We start from the raw sequence: 18,970 nt of genomic DNA on the forward strand, positions 1-18,970 counted from the left end.
AGCATTTCCAGAAATCAAATTTTTATTTTTATATTTTCACTAATAAAATAAGACTGTTATGCGTTTATTTGTACCGCAATTCCGATTACTTTATTATTAGAAAAATGCAACAAATCCCCCTCGTCCCAACAAGTCGGAGATTCTTTATGACGTTCAGACTTATTCTAATTTGATATAGATAAAGTGATAAAGTCCTCTCGTTCTTACCAGGTTTCTTAGGATCGCGACAAACCTAGTCCAATTTGATGTCCTAAAAGTGAACAGTTTTAGTGAGCGATCAGCCCCATCTTTCAGCCCGATTGTATCCACATGCAAGAATTAAATCAAATCTGATGACTTATATGAAAAAGGGGTTGACGGAATATTCATTCAAGTAACGTGATGATTCTGTATGGATGCGTATGTTTGCCGTTTCAAGGGAAGTAACTGTGAAATCTATTAAAGTTTGAACGTATACAACCCAGGTAACCAATAAGCATTACCATAAGCAGTAAACCTATAGCTTATTAGCATATCTGGCATTTTATACAGCACGTTGCTGTATATTAGCTTTTTGACTGTTGTAAATAATTGTTGTAAATTGGCATGCAAAATTCTATTTAAAATCTTCTTGTCGGTAATCAGCTGGTAACAAGCATTGTCAGTATTATAAGAGGGTTGGCAGTAAAGTAGCCGTATATTTAGCTAATGTAGCATTTAATTAGCAATTAAGGTGACTTAAATGCTTATTGGCTTCCATGTAAATAGCATTGGTAATGCTTATCGGTTACCTGGCAATGTTGCTGTTTTGATAAATGTTACATTCAAAGCATGTAGCATGTGTACACGAATAATCGTGTTATTATTCATGCATTCATATATGCTTCTATCGCTACAAAGACTTACGTAGTCCTACGTCACCTACGTGGTCGTGTCTTGTACACAACGCCACTGATTTTTTTTTAACAATTAGCAAACTAACATCACTTCATTGTTCGAAATATTGAAAAAATAAGTAATTTAAAGATCATTCCCAAGCTTATCTCAAAAGTGGTGAAAAAATCGCATGGAACTGCGATGCGTTTGCTTATGCGTTTATGGGCAGTTTACCGCACTATAAGTAATAAAACAAGAAGTCCCCACTTATTACAGCAACAATAAGACTCAAATGATCGTTTAGTTTTTTGTTGGATTCAAGTTTAATATTAGCGTTTTTTATACACACTAGAACAATGTATAATTTAATCATCTAAAAAATAATCATATACAATAATGATACATGCACATTTCATCAATAAATAAAAATAATATCAAATTATTTATAACAATAATTATTGATTCTGTAAAGGACATTATAAACAATAATATATATTTACCAGGTAATGGTTCAAAACTTTAATGCGTAATTTTCTGTATCTTGCTATTAATTTTCAGCATGTCCTTTAGCCAATCTAATCGCTACGATTTTATTTAAATTTTCTGATTCTATCGAATAATCTGTGTATCGTATTGCCATCTAAGCCAACGTTGCTCTTTTAGTTAACTTATTTTTCCTTAATGCGTTTTTACTTTTGATAGGATTCTAAATCCACTGCAGCAGCAACTAAGTGAAAACAGTAACATTTACAAATAGGGTCAATGACATTCCAGTCTGCTCCAGTTCTGGTTATCGACTCATACTGTAGTGTTAATCTATATCGTACGGATGTTATTTTATTTATTTTGTGTCATTCTGGATGACGACGGCTAAAATCCTACATGTATTTTAATAATTTGCTTGCTTAATCTTGATGTTTGGTGTGCCCATTCTAAGTTGTGTATGCTTATGTATTTTGTTTTATCTAGTCGATTTGTTCAAGTTTCGGGATAGGTTTACACTCTTCATATAGTGTAAAGAACAGAACAGTGGAAAATTAACTTGCCTATTACAGATTCCGTTTTAGTTGTATTATTTTCTATTGAAATTCTCCTACTGTATGATTAATCCGGAGGTAAATATGAAAACAGTCGATATTTTTCGCGTATGTGAGGCCGTACGTCTTGTCTCTGCAAAAAAAAAATATATGTAGCATTAATTGTTTGTTGAGATACATTATTAAAAATTTTATTACCATTTCAACCAAGCTCTCTAAAAAAGGTAAGATTTTCATTAATTCTGAATCACTTTGATCCATGAACCAACTTTCAATCGGGATTCCGTTCTCGAGTTGATAACTGAAAGTGATTTTAGCAATATAAGATGACGTTAAATAATTGATAAATCTCAATTTACGTACCCAAATGCTTGTGGTGAATTGTCAATTATAATTGTTTTGGAAAGATCTCGCCCAAGAATGGTCAAATCTTTGATATAGTTCCCATTGACTAGCACACAATGCTCACGAAAGAGACGATATCTACAAATAATTAGATAGAACCATAGAACTTTGAATATCATGCTTAACATTTTGCTATCCCAAAAACTTACTTTATAAGCCGCCGCTCTGGATCCAGCAGATTAAGCAGCTTATCCGCGTAAACTCGCTTAGAGGCGGTGAATAAAATTACTTCAAAGAGCTGTGAAACCTTTTCGAGAAACTCACGAAAGAAAGGCCTTGTTCGTACAAATACCATATATTTTCGCTCCTGGAACAGCACCGGAAATTTAAAACTAGCATCTGAAAGTTCTTCCAAACTGCAGTGCACCAATGTTTCATCGAGATCGAGTACTAAACTGAATTCCGGACTGGAACGAGTTTTCAACGGCAACGCAGGGCATTTAGAGCGCATTTCACATGTCAACGGAGGTAAATGTTTAATAAAGACGTATGGATCAAACGTTTCCCACGTGAGATGCTCGTGTTGACCATCATTAGATTCCTGGGAAATACAATATAACCAATTTAATAAAATATTTTTTATTTTTACCACTAGAGATGACTCCGTCCCAACTTACTTCGATTTCCATGCACTCATCGGTCTCCAATTGCATTCCTGAATCACTGTCATCACCGCACATCGGCATTGGTTGGCCACATTCAATATTATGAATAAGTGATTCTGCCTCAGACCTTCCATCATTAACTCCAGAGAAGTTTGATGCAACATTAGTGCGTGTGCCTATCTCCGTTAAATACGAACCAGTCGTACTTGGTCCCGCTTCATCGACGACGCCCATGTTCGGAAAATTTGTTAATGCCTTCAAATTTTCGATTGCTGTTGGGTTGATTGACGATAAAAAAACAGAATCATTCATCCCTGTTGAAATATTATCTGCCAACACCTGACTGCATCCCAGATTGAGGCTCGAAACATCGCCGCAACTAAGTAACGCTTGAGTCAGCAACGTGTTATATGGTGGAAATTCAGTATACTGACAAAGATCTGTTGTATTTTTATAATGTTCGTCATCAAACATAGAGATCAAATCAGATGCTGTTGCATTAGGTAGATAACTGCTAGAAGCAGTTAGCTCTTCCGAACCAGAGATGGATGAGCAACTACTGTATCCAGTTGGCTGGAACGTTGACGACAACGACGACGATGAAGATGAAGATGATGACGAAGATGATGACGACCCAGAAAGTGTGAAAGAAGAAACGATCTTGTTCGTGACCGATACCAATTCATTTGTTGTGTCAGGAATCGTATCGGTTGTTGAATCCACTTCTGGAATAATATCCTGTGATGGAAGCGGAAGAGCAGGTATGCACTCGAGGAGATTTTTGGATCGTCGATTTACAAATCCAGATGTCGATGGATAGCTTTCGTCACAGTCAATAGCATCAGTAGTGCTATCACATTCCGTAATGCATTTTGACTTGAGAGAATCTACTGACTGAGCTGGACCGACAGTGTTACCTGCGCTAATAGTTGTTGATTTTAGCGAGTCATAGTTGATCATCCCGAACTGATTTAGACAATCGTCTGGTAATCCAATCTCTTCTGTTGCTTTCTTAGAATATAGATTGGTGGCTCCGTACTGATTTTTCAGGCTGACAGAGGCATCAAAAAGTGTGAGATCATTGCTATCTTGCCAACAGTTTTCTTTGCAATCATCAGGAATTACATCGCCAACGGAAGTCAACACTGGCGTAGGCTTAACAACTCTCCGGTTAACTTTGAGTGTACGTTTTGGACTGGTCCGGATAGTAGCAGTGCGCGTCGAAGTACGTGTTGCGATTGTGGTGCTGGAAGTGAGCGCAACTGAGGTTGCAACTGGTTTACACCGAGCGGATACATGTCCAGTTTGCAGATGGAAACTGCGCCGAGTGTGAATTACATCTGGAGGAGCACGTTTTGTTTTGTGTTGTATCTTGACATATTTTTTACTTGTAACAGTCATTCGGGTTGCGCTAGAACGCAAACGCCTGTCCCTGGTTTCGCTTCGTAGCCACATAATAACTGAAATCATACAACATTAAGCATGACTGATAAATCTAAATATTTGTTTTATTCTTCGAATGATTACAGATTCCCAGTCCCAGTCGCCCCCATGTCGAAACACAATTAGAAAACAAGAATAGAAATACCTTACAAGAGTTGCCGATTAGGTAAGAGTAGACGGGATAAGAACGCCCGCCGGGGAAAAAACCGCCCATTATGGTTTTACAGTGCCTTGTTTGAATTGGGGGTAAATTTTTATGATAGGCAAACTACGTAATCCCTACGCAGTATTTTACAATACTCGTAAAGTGTCGAATCTATACCTATAAAAATGGATTTCTGTCTTTCTGTCTGTCCGTATGTTCCTTATAAACTCGGAAACTAGTGAACCGATCGGCGTGAAAATTTGCATTCAGGGGTCTTCGAGGCCAGGGAAGGTTCTTATCTTAAGACTCAACCCATACAAATGAAACACGCATTTCTACATAACTAGAGAACTAATCAAGTAAATGGATCCAAATTTGGCATGAGGGTGAATTATGACCCCTCCCCCCTTTAAGAGGGGGAGCTCCCATACAAATGAAATACAAGTTTCTCTTATCTCGAGAAATAATGTGGAGGTTTTTGGAGGCAAGAATTTTTTCTACGGTGAATTATGACCCCTCCCCTGTTTAGGCGAGGGGGGGGGGCTGCCCTACAAATGAAATACAACTTTCCTCATAACTCGAGAACTAATCAAGCAAATGGAATCAAATGTGGGGGTTTTAAAAGGCAAGATTTTTTTCTATGATGAATTAGGATTCCTCCCCTCTTTAGGAGGGGGAGACTCCAATACAAATGAAATACAAATTTCCTCATAACTCGAGAACTAATCAAGCAAATGGAACCAAATTTGACATGGTGTACTGAGACCCCTTCCTTCTTCTAAGAGGAGGGGTTCCCAAACAAATGAAATACAAATTTCTGCATATCTCGAGAACTAATCTGTTAATTTGTGGGATATAAGTCAATTTTTTTATAAAATCAATTGTCTGTGGGCTTTACAGCCTAAAGAACTCGATAAATGAGTGTACGGAACGCTTCTAACACAAAACCAAAACGTAATTTCGGACAATGGAATTTCCGAAAATCACCAAAAAAAATTCTTTCAATTTTGTTTCTTTTCGCAGATGCATGCATGAAAAATAATAACATACATATTTTTATATAGCTAAAATAGATTTGGTTTTCATGTTTAAACTTGAAGTAAAAATGCTTGAAACGCATATTTTTTTGATCGATTAAAAAATCTGTTTTTTTTTTCAAACTTCCAGTATTCACTTAGCTATTAAGTTTCAATCTATACCTATAAAGAAGGATTTCTGTCTGTCTGTCTGTCTGTCCTGTGTTCCTTATAGAATCAAAAACTACTGAACCAATCGGCGTGAAAATTTGCATGTAGAGGTTTTTGGGGCCAGGAAAGGTTTTAGTGATGGTTAGAGACCCCTCCCCCCACTAAGAGGGGGGGCTCCCATACAAATGAAACACAAATTTCTGCATAACTCGAGAACTAATCAAGCAAATAGAACCAAATTTGGCATGTGGGTGTTTTCGGTGACAAGAATTTATTCTAGGGTAATTTGAGACCCCTCCCCTCTTTATAAGGGGAATTGTAACTCCTCTCCCCTTTAAGAGGGGGGGTTTCCATACAAATTTCCTCATAACTCGAGAACTAATCAAGCAAATGGAACCCAATTTGGCATGTGAAGGTTTTCGAGGGCAAGAAAATTTTCTATGTTGAATTAGGACCCCTCCTCACTCTAAGAGGGGGGGCTCCTGTACAAATGAAATACCAATTTCCTCATAAATCGAGAACTAATCAAGCAAAATGGAACCAAATTTGGCATGTGTGTGTTTTTGAAGACAAAATTTTTTCTATGATGAATTGGGACTCCTCCCCACTTTAAGAGGGGGGGGGGGCTCCTATACAAACGAAATACAAATTTCCTTATAACTCGAGAGCTAATCCAGCAAATGGAACCAAATTTGGCATGTAGGTGTTTTTGGAGGCAAGAATGTTTTCTATGATGAATAAGAACCTCTCCCCACTTTAGGAGGGGGGGCTCCTATACAAATGAAATACAAATTTCCTCATAACTCGAGAACTAATCAAGCAAATAGAACCAAATTTGGCATGTGGGTGTTTTCGGTGACAAGAATTTATTCTATGGTAAATTGAGACCCCTCCCTCTTTATAAGGGGAATTGTAACTCCTCTCCCCTTTAAGAGGGGGGGCTTCCATACAAATTTCCTCATAACTCGAGAACTAATCAAGCAAATGGAACCAACTTTGGCATGTGAAGGTTTTCGAGGGCAAGAAAATTTTCTACGGTGAATTAGGACCCCTCCCCACTCTAAGAGGGGGGGCTCCTGTACAAATGAAATACAAATTTCCTCCTAACTCGAGAACTAATCAAGCAAATAGAACAATATTTGGCATGTGGGTGTTTTTTTTGGTGACAAGAATTTATTCTATGGTGAATTGAGACCCTTCCCCTCTTTATAAGAGGAATTATAACTCCTCTCCCCTTTAAGAGGGGGGACTTCCATACAAATTTCCTCATAACTCGAGAACTAATCAAGCAAATGCAACCAAATTTGGCATGTGAAGGTTTTCGAGAGCAAGAAAATTTTCTATGGTGAATTAGGACCCCTCCCCACTTTAAGAGGAGGGGCTCCTGTACAAATGAAATACAAATTTCCTCATAACTCGAGAACTAATCAAGCGAATTGAACCAAATTTGGCATGTGTGTTTTTGGAGACAATTTTTTTTCAATGATGAATTGGGACCCCTCCCCACTTTAGGAGGGGGGGTCCTATACAAACGAAATACAAATTTCCTCATAACTCGAGAACTAATCCAGCAAATGGAACCAAATTTGGCGTGTAGGTGTTTTTGGAGGCAAGAATTTTTTCTGTGATGAATTAGGACCTCTTCCCACATTAGAAGGGAGGCTCCAATACAAATGAAATACAAATTTCCCCATAACTCGAGAACTAATCAAGCAAATAGAACCAAATTCGGCATGTGGAGGTTTTTGGAGGCAAAAATATTTTCTACGGTGAATTAGGATCCTTCCACACTTCAAGAGGGGGGGCTTCTACACAAATGAAATACAAATTTCCTCATAATTCGAGAACTAATCAAGCAAATGGAACCATATTTGGCATGTGGGTGTTTTTGGAGGCAACCATTTTTCCCATGATGAATTAGGACTTCTTATCTTTTTAGGAGGGGGGGGGGGCTCCCATTCAAACGAAATACAAATTTGCTCATAACTTTAGAACTAATCAAGCAAATGGAACCAAATTTGGCATGTGAGAGTTTTAGATGGCAGAATTTTTTTTCTGTGGTGTATTACGACCCCTTTCCCTTTTAAGAGGGTGGGCTCCCTTACAAATGAAATACAAATTTCCTTATAATTTGAGTACTAATCAAGCAAATGGAACCAAATTTAGCATGTAGGAGATTTTTGAGTCTTGAATTTATTTTATGATAGTTAGAGTGTTGCCGGTGACCCGCCGTCGGAAGCGCCGCCCACTGGGGGGCTTGCAAAACTCGAGAAGTGACAAAGATCATCCGAGATTCATGATTTATGTACAACACAGGTTAATTTGTGGCAATACGAAGTTTGTCGGGTCAGCTAGTCTTCAATAAATACTAGGGGTATTCACGTAACGCTTCCTAAGTTGCGTATACGACGTATTCCATGAATATACTGCCGCTATTTGTAGCGGCCAGTCCGAGTTTCTATGCCGACGGAACTGTTACGCGAGTAGGGGCAGTATAAATACGTAATACACCGTTTACGCAACTTACTAACCGCTACATGAACACCAATAACTATCTATCCTCAGCTTCTTTAACAGTTGTGCACTTGAGATGCACGAAGACTGTATGAGGGATGTAGTGACCAACCTGAATCACGTAAGGTATGAGTTAAGTTTGTTAAGTTAAGTTAACGCGTCCGTCAGCGTTTTTTCTGAGTTTTCTTATAGGGATTGCTGATGTGCGACTGTATTAGTGTTTGTGTACATCGGGAAACAATTTTCGCAGGGAAAAAAATTGCAAATGCAAGCATGCGGTGCGTGCGTGCGGTAAATGTCAGCAATCTCTATGGGTTAACTGTCAAATTAACGCTGAAGGAGCATTCTCTTGGCCTTTTACGCCTTTTTGAAAAGCTGGTTCCGAAATATTCCGGCTAATCGCTTCATCTAAATGAGCTTTTATTCATATCATTGAGGGCCCAGGGAACAGTATTCTTGCAACGAACTAATTTTTTCTGCCCAATGACCGACAGTGACTTTCACCGAAGATTTTTAACACTCACACCCCACAGTGCAATTTTGTATCGATAAATTGACGGCGTGCAACGCAAGAACCGAAGTGCGTTTCGTGGATACTACTTTTATACTATACCAACAAAGCTATAAACATAAACGTGAAAATAATGTTACTCAGCAAGCTAGGTGCTTAGACTAAGTGAAACAAGATCTAGGACGTACGGGACATTGTATAAACTCGAGAGAAACGACCTTCGACCGAGTATGTTGGTGTAACATGACACAGGTAAAATCCTAACGGACATTGCACCAGGTAAGTGTATCTGTAGTAACACTATTTAGATTGATCTTGCTTGAAAATTTGAATGAAAACAACGCATAGTCTAAGTAAAATGACGTAGATTAAAAATAAATGAGAAATAGTAAAATGACTTAAACTAAGTTAAATAACTAAGGCACACAGAAAACGCAATTTTGCAGTTTTTTAGAATTTTTTTCCATGTTGGGTATTTTTATCACTGCGACCATTTGTTTGATCTGTTGTGATATTTCCCCGTTTTATTATAGCTATATTGTCAGGGCATATCCCTTCTCCAAAGACACCGAAACCGACCTTGTCATTTGCCTTGGAGCCGTCCGAATAACGTTTAGTGTAGATCGAATACTTGGTATGCAGTGTCTCAAGGACCGATTGTCGGAGTGCGGAGGTGTTGTCTCCTGCGCGAAATCTGTGTTTGATGGGTTGTACCAGATTCAATTTTGGGGCGTTCCAACTCCTCGCTCCGGTCCAGTAGAGCACGGCTACCGGGGGGAGCGTTTGGTTAGTCTTTTCTCGTAGTAGCATGTCCATCTCATCAAGAAGGAGGATCCTGCCACTGACAGGTGTGTTTTTTCAGCGAAACCAATAACTCTTGCAGATAGTTGCCGTTACAAGATGATCAAAAGGCAGTGTACCACTTTCTGCGTTCACCGGGGTTGATGGATGGAGTCCGGAAGCGGTTCTGATGGCCTGATTGTAGACTGGTGCTAGTATAGAAACAATGGATTTTGGTACATTCTGATAGTGCATAGTAGCTCAATGCCGTAGAGCAGACGAATGTTTATAATTGCGCTAGTTATATGAAGTAGAGTTTTACGATTGCTGTGGTGGTGTCTACGAGCTATTGTACGGAGAAGATTCAGTCTTGTCTTGCAATTTCGCTTGACTTCCTTCAGGTGTTCCAAAAGACAATCGTCGGTCCAGGTGTACTCCAAGGATGCAGACAGACGATTTAATTGGAACCAGGTTATTATTTGCATTGATCGAGGTTCGTAGTATAGCATGGCTATGTGCACAAATGTGGGTTACAGAACTTTTAGGGGCCGAAATAGAGAAACCGGAACGATCAGCCCATCTGGTGACAGCAGATATCGCTGCCTAAATTTTTCGTCTTAGTGCCTTGTTGGTTTTTCCAGAGGCAATCAAGACAATGTCATCGGCGTACACAAAGATATAGATTTCATTAGGCAGGTTCGTAAACACGCCATTCATGGCAATTAGGAAGATGGTAACAGCGATAACTGATCCTTGTGGGACGCCTGTTTCCTCCCAGAAGGTACATGAACGATAGGTTCCGATGCAGACTTGGAATGTTCTGTCTTTGAGAAAGTTCCTCAGGAAGTGTACGATGTTTCCAGATAGTCTCCATTCAGTCAGCTGGCAAATTACTCCAGGTGTCCAAGCTCTATTGTAGGCCTTGGCGAGGTCCAGTGCTGCTATCTCGACTTGTCTATTATCCACTCTCTTTAAGGGCCTGTGCGAGAGTAGCGAAGTATGTGCCGGTCCCGTAGGCAGGGCGAAAAGCAGGTTGTCTGTGGTCCAGGAAATCGTTATTTTCTAACCAGTGAACTAATCGCCGGTTCATCATTCTTTCTAAAAGCTTACTGCTGCAGCAGGTTATTGAGATGGGTCGGAAATCTTCTGGGAGCAAATAAGATGATTCGCGTTTAGGGATAGGTATTACTAGACTGTGTTTCCAAGCACCAGGGAGTGTTCTGTTTGTCCATTCGTTGTTGAGCAGTTGAAGTAAACGTTTTCCTTCGAAGGGAAGATGCTTCCACAGTGGGTAACCAACATCATCGACTCCTTCTGATTTTCCTTTCTCACGGGAGAGTGCCAGGTCTAGTTCTGCAGGAAGAAATGGCTTGTTGATGAAATGCTGGTTGTCGTCTTCGGGAATATGCATGGCGGTCAGTTCCGTGCTTGGATGGCCGTTGCGACTGGTAAAAGCAGGTGAATATTTCGTATATTCCTACAGAAAGGCGAAGCAGTTACCAAGAGTGTACGCTATAGTACAGGAGTCTGGTAACCACACCCTGTTGTCTGATAGCAGGACCATATTGCTTTCTTTTCCCACTTAGACTGTTAACTTTTTTCCAGAGTTCTGATGCGGATTGACTGTCGTTAATACTATCCAGAAATTTCACCCAACTATCTCGCTTAGCGTCGCGGATAGCTTGACGACATTCGTTTCGTAATTTTTGATAAGCAGCAAATGCTTGTTGTTTTTCCGGGTTGGAACTAGGAAGGCGTTTGCTTTTCTCCTGGCTTTAACTAACCGCTTGATTTCGTCGCTCCACCAACGAGTTGCTTTACGTCCTGGTTTTTGGCTGGTTTTGGGGATTGAGGAATTTGCTGCATGGTGTACCAGTTCAGTTAGATCGGTGATGTTGCTAGGACAGTTTTTGGCAAGTTTGTCTGAGATGCAAGTAGCGAAGCTTTCCCAATCGGCTTTTTCGTAAATCCATCTGGGTCGTCGTGATGTGTCCGGTGGGCAATTCTGCAGAGATAATATAATGGGGTTGTGGTCACTCCCCGTGAAGTCACTGTCAAAGCTCCATAGTAGACGATTGGCGATGCTAGGACTAGCTAGCACATCGATTGCGGTGTTGTGTTGACCAGAAAAGTAGGTTGGAGAACCATCACTGAGAATAACAAGATCGGTTTCCTCGGCCGATTCGGCGACGAATGTGCCTCGAGCATTAGCTAATAGACTGTCCCAGGCCGGATGAAGGCCGTCGAAATCTCCGAGGATGGTTCTGGGTTCCGGTATTGCGTTTATAATGCGGACTAGTTGGTTATGAAGATCCGGAATCTTGTTTTGTGGCAAGTATATGTTTGCTATTGAGAGCGGAATTGGGTAGTCCACTCTAACGGCAACAATCGAAAGACTTGTGTCGATTGGTATAGCCACCCACGGGATCGGGCGAAGAATTCCGATGGCGACAGAGTGGTAGATATTTCCTGCATGTTTAAGGATCCATTTGTATTTACCAGTGAGAGATCGGTTTAACTGTTCCACCGTTGTTCGATGTATCTCCTGGAGAATAAGGTATGTTAGGAGATGATCTTGGACCAGCATCTCTAGGTCATGACGTTATAGTGGAATCCGTTAATATTCCATTGAATGGCTTATTTCTGACTTTTGGAGTCCGGAATGATGGTTTGTCGTGCAGATTTTATTGCGTTAGTTGAGCTGGGGCTAGCAGTCATCGTTATCGTTTTAGACGGTTGTACTAAGGGGTGCCCATTAGTATGGGATGTACTCGGGAAAACGAGATGAGCGTATTCGGGACTGGCTTAACTGTCGTAGACTGCCGTATTAATGAATGCATTAGTGGGTCTTGTTAAGTCAATGTGATTCTCTTACCTGGTGTGAGGTGCTGAGTTGATCTCTCTCCTGACACGCAACCTTTCTAATTGTCTAACCGTTGGTGGTTTCTTAGATATATCATTTGTTTCTAAGATTTTCGTGGCCATTGAGATTTACTTTAAGGGTTGAGAGAGTATTCTGGGGTTGGGAATGGGAGCAGGAGCAAGGACAAGGATGGATTTTTTTTGGTTTATTCCGTTTATACCGCTTGGTTTTACAATAGTTTTGGTGAGTTTGTTAGTGTACATTCATCATTCATTGGAGTAGCGGTCTGTTGCATGTTTCTCTGGTTTCCGTATCTTCTGACAAGCTCGCGTAGCACGGCGTTTTCATAGTCCTTCCTTCCAGCCTCAGTCTTTGAGTTTTTAACCTGCTTGATTAGGTCCTCGATGGTTCCACAGTTTGCTACTGTTTGTAATCTGTTGCTTATTGTATTTCCTTTCTTCAGATTTGTGAGTTTCTCCTCTCGTTCTAGAAGCTGCTTAGTCAGTGCCTCAATTTTTCCTGACAATTCTGCCAGCACCTTAACATTCCCAGCGTTGATTATTTTTGCATAACTCCTTTGTCCGTTTTCGGTCTCGTATGCCCGTTTGGCAGCAGGATATGAAATTCCTCGATACACCTTGAGTTGTTGTATGTTCTTTTCTTTGACGTATACTAGACAGTTTCTGCTTTTAATAGAATGCGTTCCGTTGGTATACCTGCTGCAGAAGTCTGCATTCGTACAATTTTCACCGTCTACTATTAGATGACTCTTTGAGCAGCTCCCACAGATTACCAATTCTGATTGGCATTTCGCTCGTGTATGGCGTGTGGTGTAATGGCATACCATTGGCGTTGGGTAATACGGTCTAGTGTTGTCACGAATGTAACCGAAGTTGATGTGATTGGGAATAGCGGCGCCTTTTATTGTTACAGTCATCGTAGGCATATTGACCCTTTTTTCTCCTTCTCGTCTGGTAAATCGTCTGGTACACACCTTTAGTATGTAAAACTCGCTCCCGTTTTCCGGAAAAGCACTATCGATGGGTCCACCGACGCACTGTTCTACGGACGCTCGGATGACAAATGAGTTTTTGGGGAGTTTTCCGTTTACTGCTTCCATCCGCAGAACTATCAGGTTACCGTGGACATCTGCTGTGTCCATCCATGATGGTAAAGTGCGTCTTGAAGGGGTACCGCCTATCTTTTCACCTAGGTGTGCAGCTCCGCTCCCGCCCGGTATAGGATCCGGTTCATCCATGTTTGCCTATGGCCTATGGCCCACACGTTTTTTTCTGCGATTAATTACTAATAAAAGTGATTCTTAAACTTAACACTAGGTATACCAGACCAGTTATTTTGACTGGTCGTGTAAATTTCAATATAAAATTTCTACAACATATAACATTTGCTTTTAGAAACGATGTTATGACTTTTGTAGCTATAAGTAGAGAATACATTTTATGAACTTAATGTTACTTTGTATATATTAGTAACAAATATAATTTTTGCTTTTGCCATTTATACCAGCACCAGTCAAAATGAAGAAAGCATTTCGGGAGAATGGTGAGTCTGGAGCATGAAATTATTCAGTGAAGTGCCGTTCCTAATGGTCCTTGGCCATTTTTATAAAGTTTTGTCGAGAGTCGGTCCTTTTCGGCGGTTCTATTCTTCAGCAGACCGATTTCTCAACGGACCTCTTTGAGATCGGAAGTCGAAATGCCTATAGGTTCTCCTACGTTGAATTTTGCTATATCGCAATTGAAATCCCTATCAAAGAACTGCCTCCATTCACCAAACACAGGCCTCAGGCGGTCAGGCCTCGGTTTGTGCGAAATCGCGAAATCGGTTCACCTTCTCATACAACTTGCGCATCTCACTAGCCTGAAATAGTGGTGCTAGCTCTCCTTCTGGCGTTTTGCGGCCTCACTGATGGCCGAACGTATCCTGATCCATTAACCTTCGAGGGACGAAGCATCTGGCCACAGAGGAAGGCGTGTAGTACGCGCGTAGTTCTCAGCACCTTGCGGATTGTCTAATTACCGAATGTTTAACCGAGGAGGGTGGCTTTATCGCAAGGTATATACCGTCGATAATTTTGAGCGCACGTGTACTGCTACTAGGTAATGATCTGAGTCGATATCCGTACCCCGTAGGGAACGTATGTTGGTGATGTTCGAGAAAACCCGGCCTTCAATGAGAATATGGTCGATTAGGTTCAATGTTAGTTGGTCAGGGTATCTCCTGGTGGTTTTGTAGATCTATGCGGGGAAAGAATGTTTTTTCTGATCCCCAGACCTCGAGAAGCTGCAAAGTTGATGCATCGCTGGCCGTTATCACTATACATTGCTTCCCTGTCGGTCTGAGCGTTCATGTCCCCAATGACGATGATATCCCATGGCGAGACATCGAACGCTTTTTTCTCGTCGTCGGGTCTACCTTCGTGTAGCCAGTGCACGTTTATGATGATGAAGTTGAAACTCAACACACACATCCTCTCGCGTTGCCGCCCTGGAACCCCCAAACCTTCCCGCCTTTGTAACAGATAGCCTGTAGTGCCACCATGCCCAACTTTTGCGGTTTTAACTGAAGAACAACATCCTGACGCCACCCACGAAATTTAGTGATTTACAGCTCCAGGTAGGAAGCATCCATTCCAAATCCTTGTTTCATCGCCTTTGTCCATGCTAAATGTTCCGAGTTGAATTTTCTTGATCTGTCGTAATATTTTAGCACAGACAAACAGACGTAACACTCGTTTTCCATTCTTCGTACCGATTAAACCGTCATTTCAAACTTGTTCTTAGTTGGGAATGTCTCCGTTTAGGTCAAAGTGGCGCTTTTCGGCGAAAGAAGGGGAATTCCCCATAAGAAAATACTTGCTACTTCGAGGGATACCCATGTTGCTATTTGATATTTGGGAATGTCGATCATAGATGGTGCTAGTGTTCAGGCTAAATGTGAGGTACGATAATTTTTGTTGATTTTTCTCAAGTAGCTAGTAGGCAGCCATGTTTTCGATGCCAACATGTTAGCGTTAGCGTAAACGAGAAATCATATATTCGCCACTCTTCACACAAGTTAGCTCTTCAGCTGTCAGTGGGGCCCACGACTCCTGAGCCCGCCTGATGTTAGCTCTCGTCAACGCAAAGCAAATGAGATAAATGTGCCAGTTAGCTGATTTTTCTTCCAAGAGTTATGTCTGTTTGTCTGTGATTTTAGATATAAAAAGCTTGCCTTACTAGGGCTATGCTACCGAGTCTCATGATGGGGCTGCCATCCTATACTACCGAGACAAGACAGTGCCTCCTTGCCTGTCGGTATACGACCTTAGTTTCCACCAGGGTTGGTTACCACATCTCCGCTAGGGTTGCTTGTATTCCGGCTGGTAGGGTAATCATCCTATTTTGGACCCCATCTGTAGCTGTACATAATTCCGACACTTACAGCAAAATTAAAAGGAAGAGTCCAAATTATGTATAGCTGCTGATGGGGTCCAAAGCAGGTTAGTTACCCTACCACGAGGAGGTGGGGATAGAAGTTGCTGGATAAGAGGCTAAGGACTAGTATGGGGTCTGTGTTGCACATTATTCAGTCGTTCACCACCAGTTTCTTATCCACCAGTTATTTTTACTGGTCTTGGTATAAATAGGTATATTTTAAATGCTAGTATATCTAGTGTTAAAACACGTGCTGTGGATTTTTCACTTAGTCGGTGGCTCAGTCCCGAGTCACAAATGAACAAAAAAACTGAAGAACAATAGAACGAGTTTTTTATTGCGCCCGATAACAAAATATCGTACGTATACGGAGCTTGTGGTGATCCGTACGCGCTCAGTGTTGCAATCGAACTGCGTTTATTGTCTATTCTAAAACCATCTGTCTAGAAAACAATAGAGCCTGAGTGAAGATCGGGACCACGATTATCCCAAGTATAACGCCTAGGTTCAAATACACGAAATTCGATTAGAATTGTATTCTTTTGCCATCCGGTTCACATTATAGATAACAAGAGCATTAATACTAATTGTTTTTAGAATACTGAGATGACCTGTTACATCACATTCAAAAAGGTCCACAGAGCAATAACCTCTCTCTCTCTCTCTCTCGCTCTCGCGGTACGATGCTCAGCAGCATCGTTGCAATCGTCCTGTACTGTGTAATGATCGGCTGCGAAGTCTGTCGATAAAAAAGGATCAAGTTCTCAAGGGCGTTTATATCCATGGCTTTGCTTTTTGACCATTTGATTCTATTGGTGTATAAATATCTCCATTTATCAAAACACTTACACTTCATGTTTAATTTCAATTTAGACCAATTTATTTTTGCATGTATTGTTTCTTCTAAGATAAGCAGGGTGCTCGATTTACAAGTACGGAAAAAGGAAAAAAATCTGCTTCACGATAGAATCCGATGGCAAATGCCGACGGAAATCACATAACACATGTATTATTTATGGATTAAATTATTTCTACAGTAATGTAAATGTAATATCCGATACAAACTTTATTTTTACTTATCATTGAAGTTGTTTAGAAAAGCATTCGCCCAATAATAGTTTGACGGATGTCCCAAATCCAAGCATATATTGAATTATGCTAATTACAGAATCCAAGCATAAATTGAATTTTTCAGGGACGAAAACAATGGGGTTCGTTTCCGAGCAGGACTTTGCAAGTGTGGGTTCACCAAAAATTTAGCTCACAGCGTACACGGTGTATACACAATAGTATACGGAATTCCGCTTAACCAAAAAAGGTTGGGAGCCACTGATCTAGAGGATAAAATTAAAGTATGTTATCATATCTCAAATAATTTTTATTGTTTTATCAAATATGCAAAAAATTGCACTCAAATATACAAAAATGATACCGGAAAAATTACACACCATAAGTTCCAAAAGAATTCGAATCATAATCTGAATGCAAGTATTAATATACCACAACAAAACAATCGACAATATTTTCAAACACTTTTCGCATCACGCTTATTCAACGCACCCATAAACAATAAACAAAAAAAATTGCGCAAATTTTATAGAAGCTGAGAAAGCTACGCGATTAGAAAAGGTTTGATCGAAGTTTCTGTTGCCGTATGAGTCAACCTTTGTGAAGCTCTCTCTATGGTGCACCTGTAAACCGAGCTTGAAATTTCTCGGCAGAAAAATCCGCGAAATATTTTGGGAGAAGTGATAAATGTTATATCTGAGTAGCGGTTTAACTCATTGCTATTCACTTACCAAATAATGTGGACAATTCCCATTCGACTAAAACATTTTTTTTCTGTTCCTACGACCAACTAACGCACAAAATATTTCTTCTGCTGCACGGTGCCCTGATATACCGAAATTTTCACTGTTTTGATTTTCTAAAATGGCTACGCTTTTGACATCAACAGCAAAAAATCAACACGAACGAACACTGTTGGCTGTACGCAGCGTTGCCAACTGCCTTTACAACAAATAAACCAAGGGGTTTCCCACAGCAATGATTACAACGTACCGCAACGCATTACACACTCAAAACAATCCGCACATAACTAATGGAAAATTTCCATATGAAAATCCTTATGATTATTATGTGCCACATATAAACACAATCCGTCCGGAAGTACACATGAAAATTATATGCATATGAATAGTATGTGCAGATTTTAAAGGTAAATTTTAAAAACACATAAATGGTAACTGTTTGGCAAATAAAGTTCATTTACTGGGCACATGGAAAAAATCTATGTGTGAAACACATATAGAAACTATACGAAAAGTTTTCTCAGTGCATCTGATTTTTTCTGATTACTTCAGTCACACACCGAAAAAACCACGGGAATGAAACTTCCAATACCAACCTGTACAAAAAAAACGTAGCCAGCATAGAGCGGGCCCAAGCTGACAGCTTCATAGATGGGCTCAAGCTGACAACCGAGTCGAATGTGTAAATTGTTAAATTTTGCTAATTTTAGTCTGATTTTAGCCAAGGTTTTAGCATCACATAGCTACAGGGATACCTCGATATAAGACAACCTCGTTATGAAACAACCCAGGTAACCAATAAGCATTTCCAATGCAATTTAAGTGCAAGCCAATAAGCATTTAAGTTGCCTTAAATGCTACTTAAATGCTATTTTGGCAAAATATGCGGCTACTTTACTGCTAGCCCTCTTATAGTGCTGGCAATGCTTATTTGCAGCTAGTTACCGACAAGAAGATTTTAAATCGAATTATGGATGCCAATTTACAACAGTTATGCAGTCAAAAGGCTGATAAACAGCAACCTGCAGTATAAAACGCCAGGGATGCTAATAAACGATTGATTTACTGCTTATACTAATGTTTATTGGTTACCTGGGAACCTCGATATAAGAATTCGATATATTGCGCTCTTCGCACTCAATTGGACTGCACAGTTATAAAGTGCAACCTTCAAAACTGTGACGAAAAGTGTGCTACTGATAATATCGCTAGTAATCTTATATCGATAATACCATCAAACTTTATCGTCACGGAAAAGTATCGAAAATTGGAGGGTTTAAAATGAAATCTTCTTCTTGGCTTGTTATTATTTTAACATTTTTGTTCTATTTCTTACGTATTTTTGCTTATACTGTCATATTATCGTTATTAATTATT

At 40.2% G+C, this 18,970-nt stretch overlaps 1 protein-coding gene across 1 annotated transcript; it reads right to left on the reverse strand.

The window, feature by feature from the left end:
• Nucleotides 1–1,201: 1,201 nt before the first annotated feature.
• On the reverse strand, nt 1,202–17,696 carry LOC128738295 (CTD small phosphatase-like protein 2). Its single transcript, XM_053833328.1, has 6 exons — nt 17,582–17,696; nt 2,915–4,362; nt 2,447–2,838; nt 2,256–2,375; nt 2,091–2,193; nt 1,202–2,025 (listed from the first exon to the last, which is right to left on the reverse strand). The coding sequence occupies exons 2-6, from the start codon at nt 4,355–4,357 to the stop codon at nt 1,960–1,962; spliced, it is 2,124 nt and encodes a 707-aa protein (XP_053689303.1). The 5' UTR covers nt 4,358–4,362; nt 17,582–17,696; the 3' UTR covers nt 1,202–1,959.
• Between the last annotated feature and the right edge of the window lie 1,274 nt (nt 17,697–18,970).

This window comes from Sabethes cyaneus, chromosome 2, assembly GCF_943734655.1.
Source record: "Sabethes cyaneus chromosome 2, idSabCyanKW18_F2, whole genome shotgun sequence".
NCBI lineage: Eukaryota > Metazoa > Arthropoda > Insecta > Diptera > Culicidae > Sabethes > Sabethes cyaneus.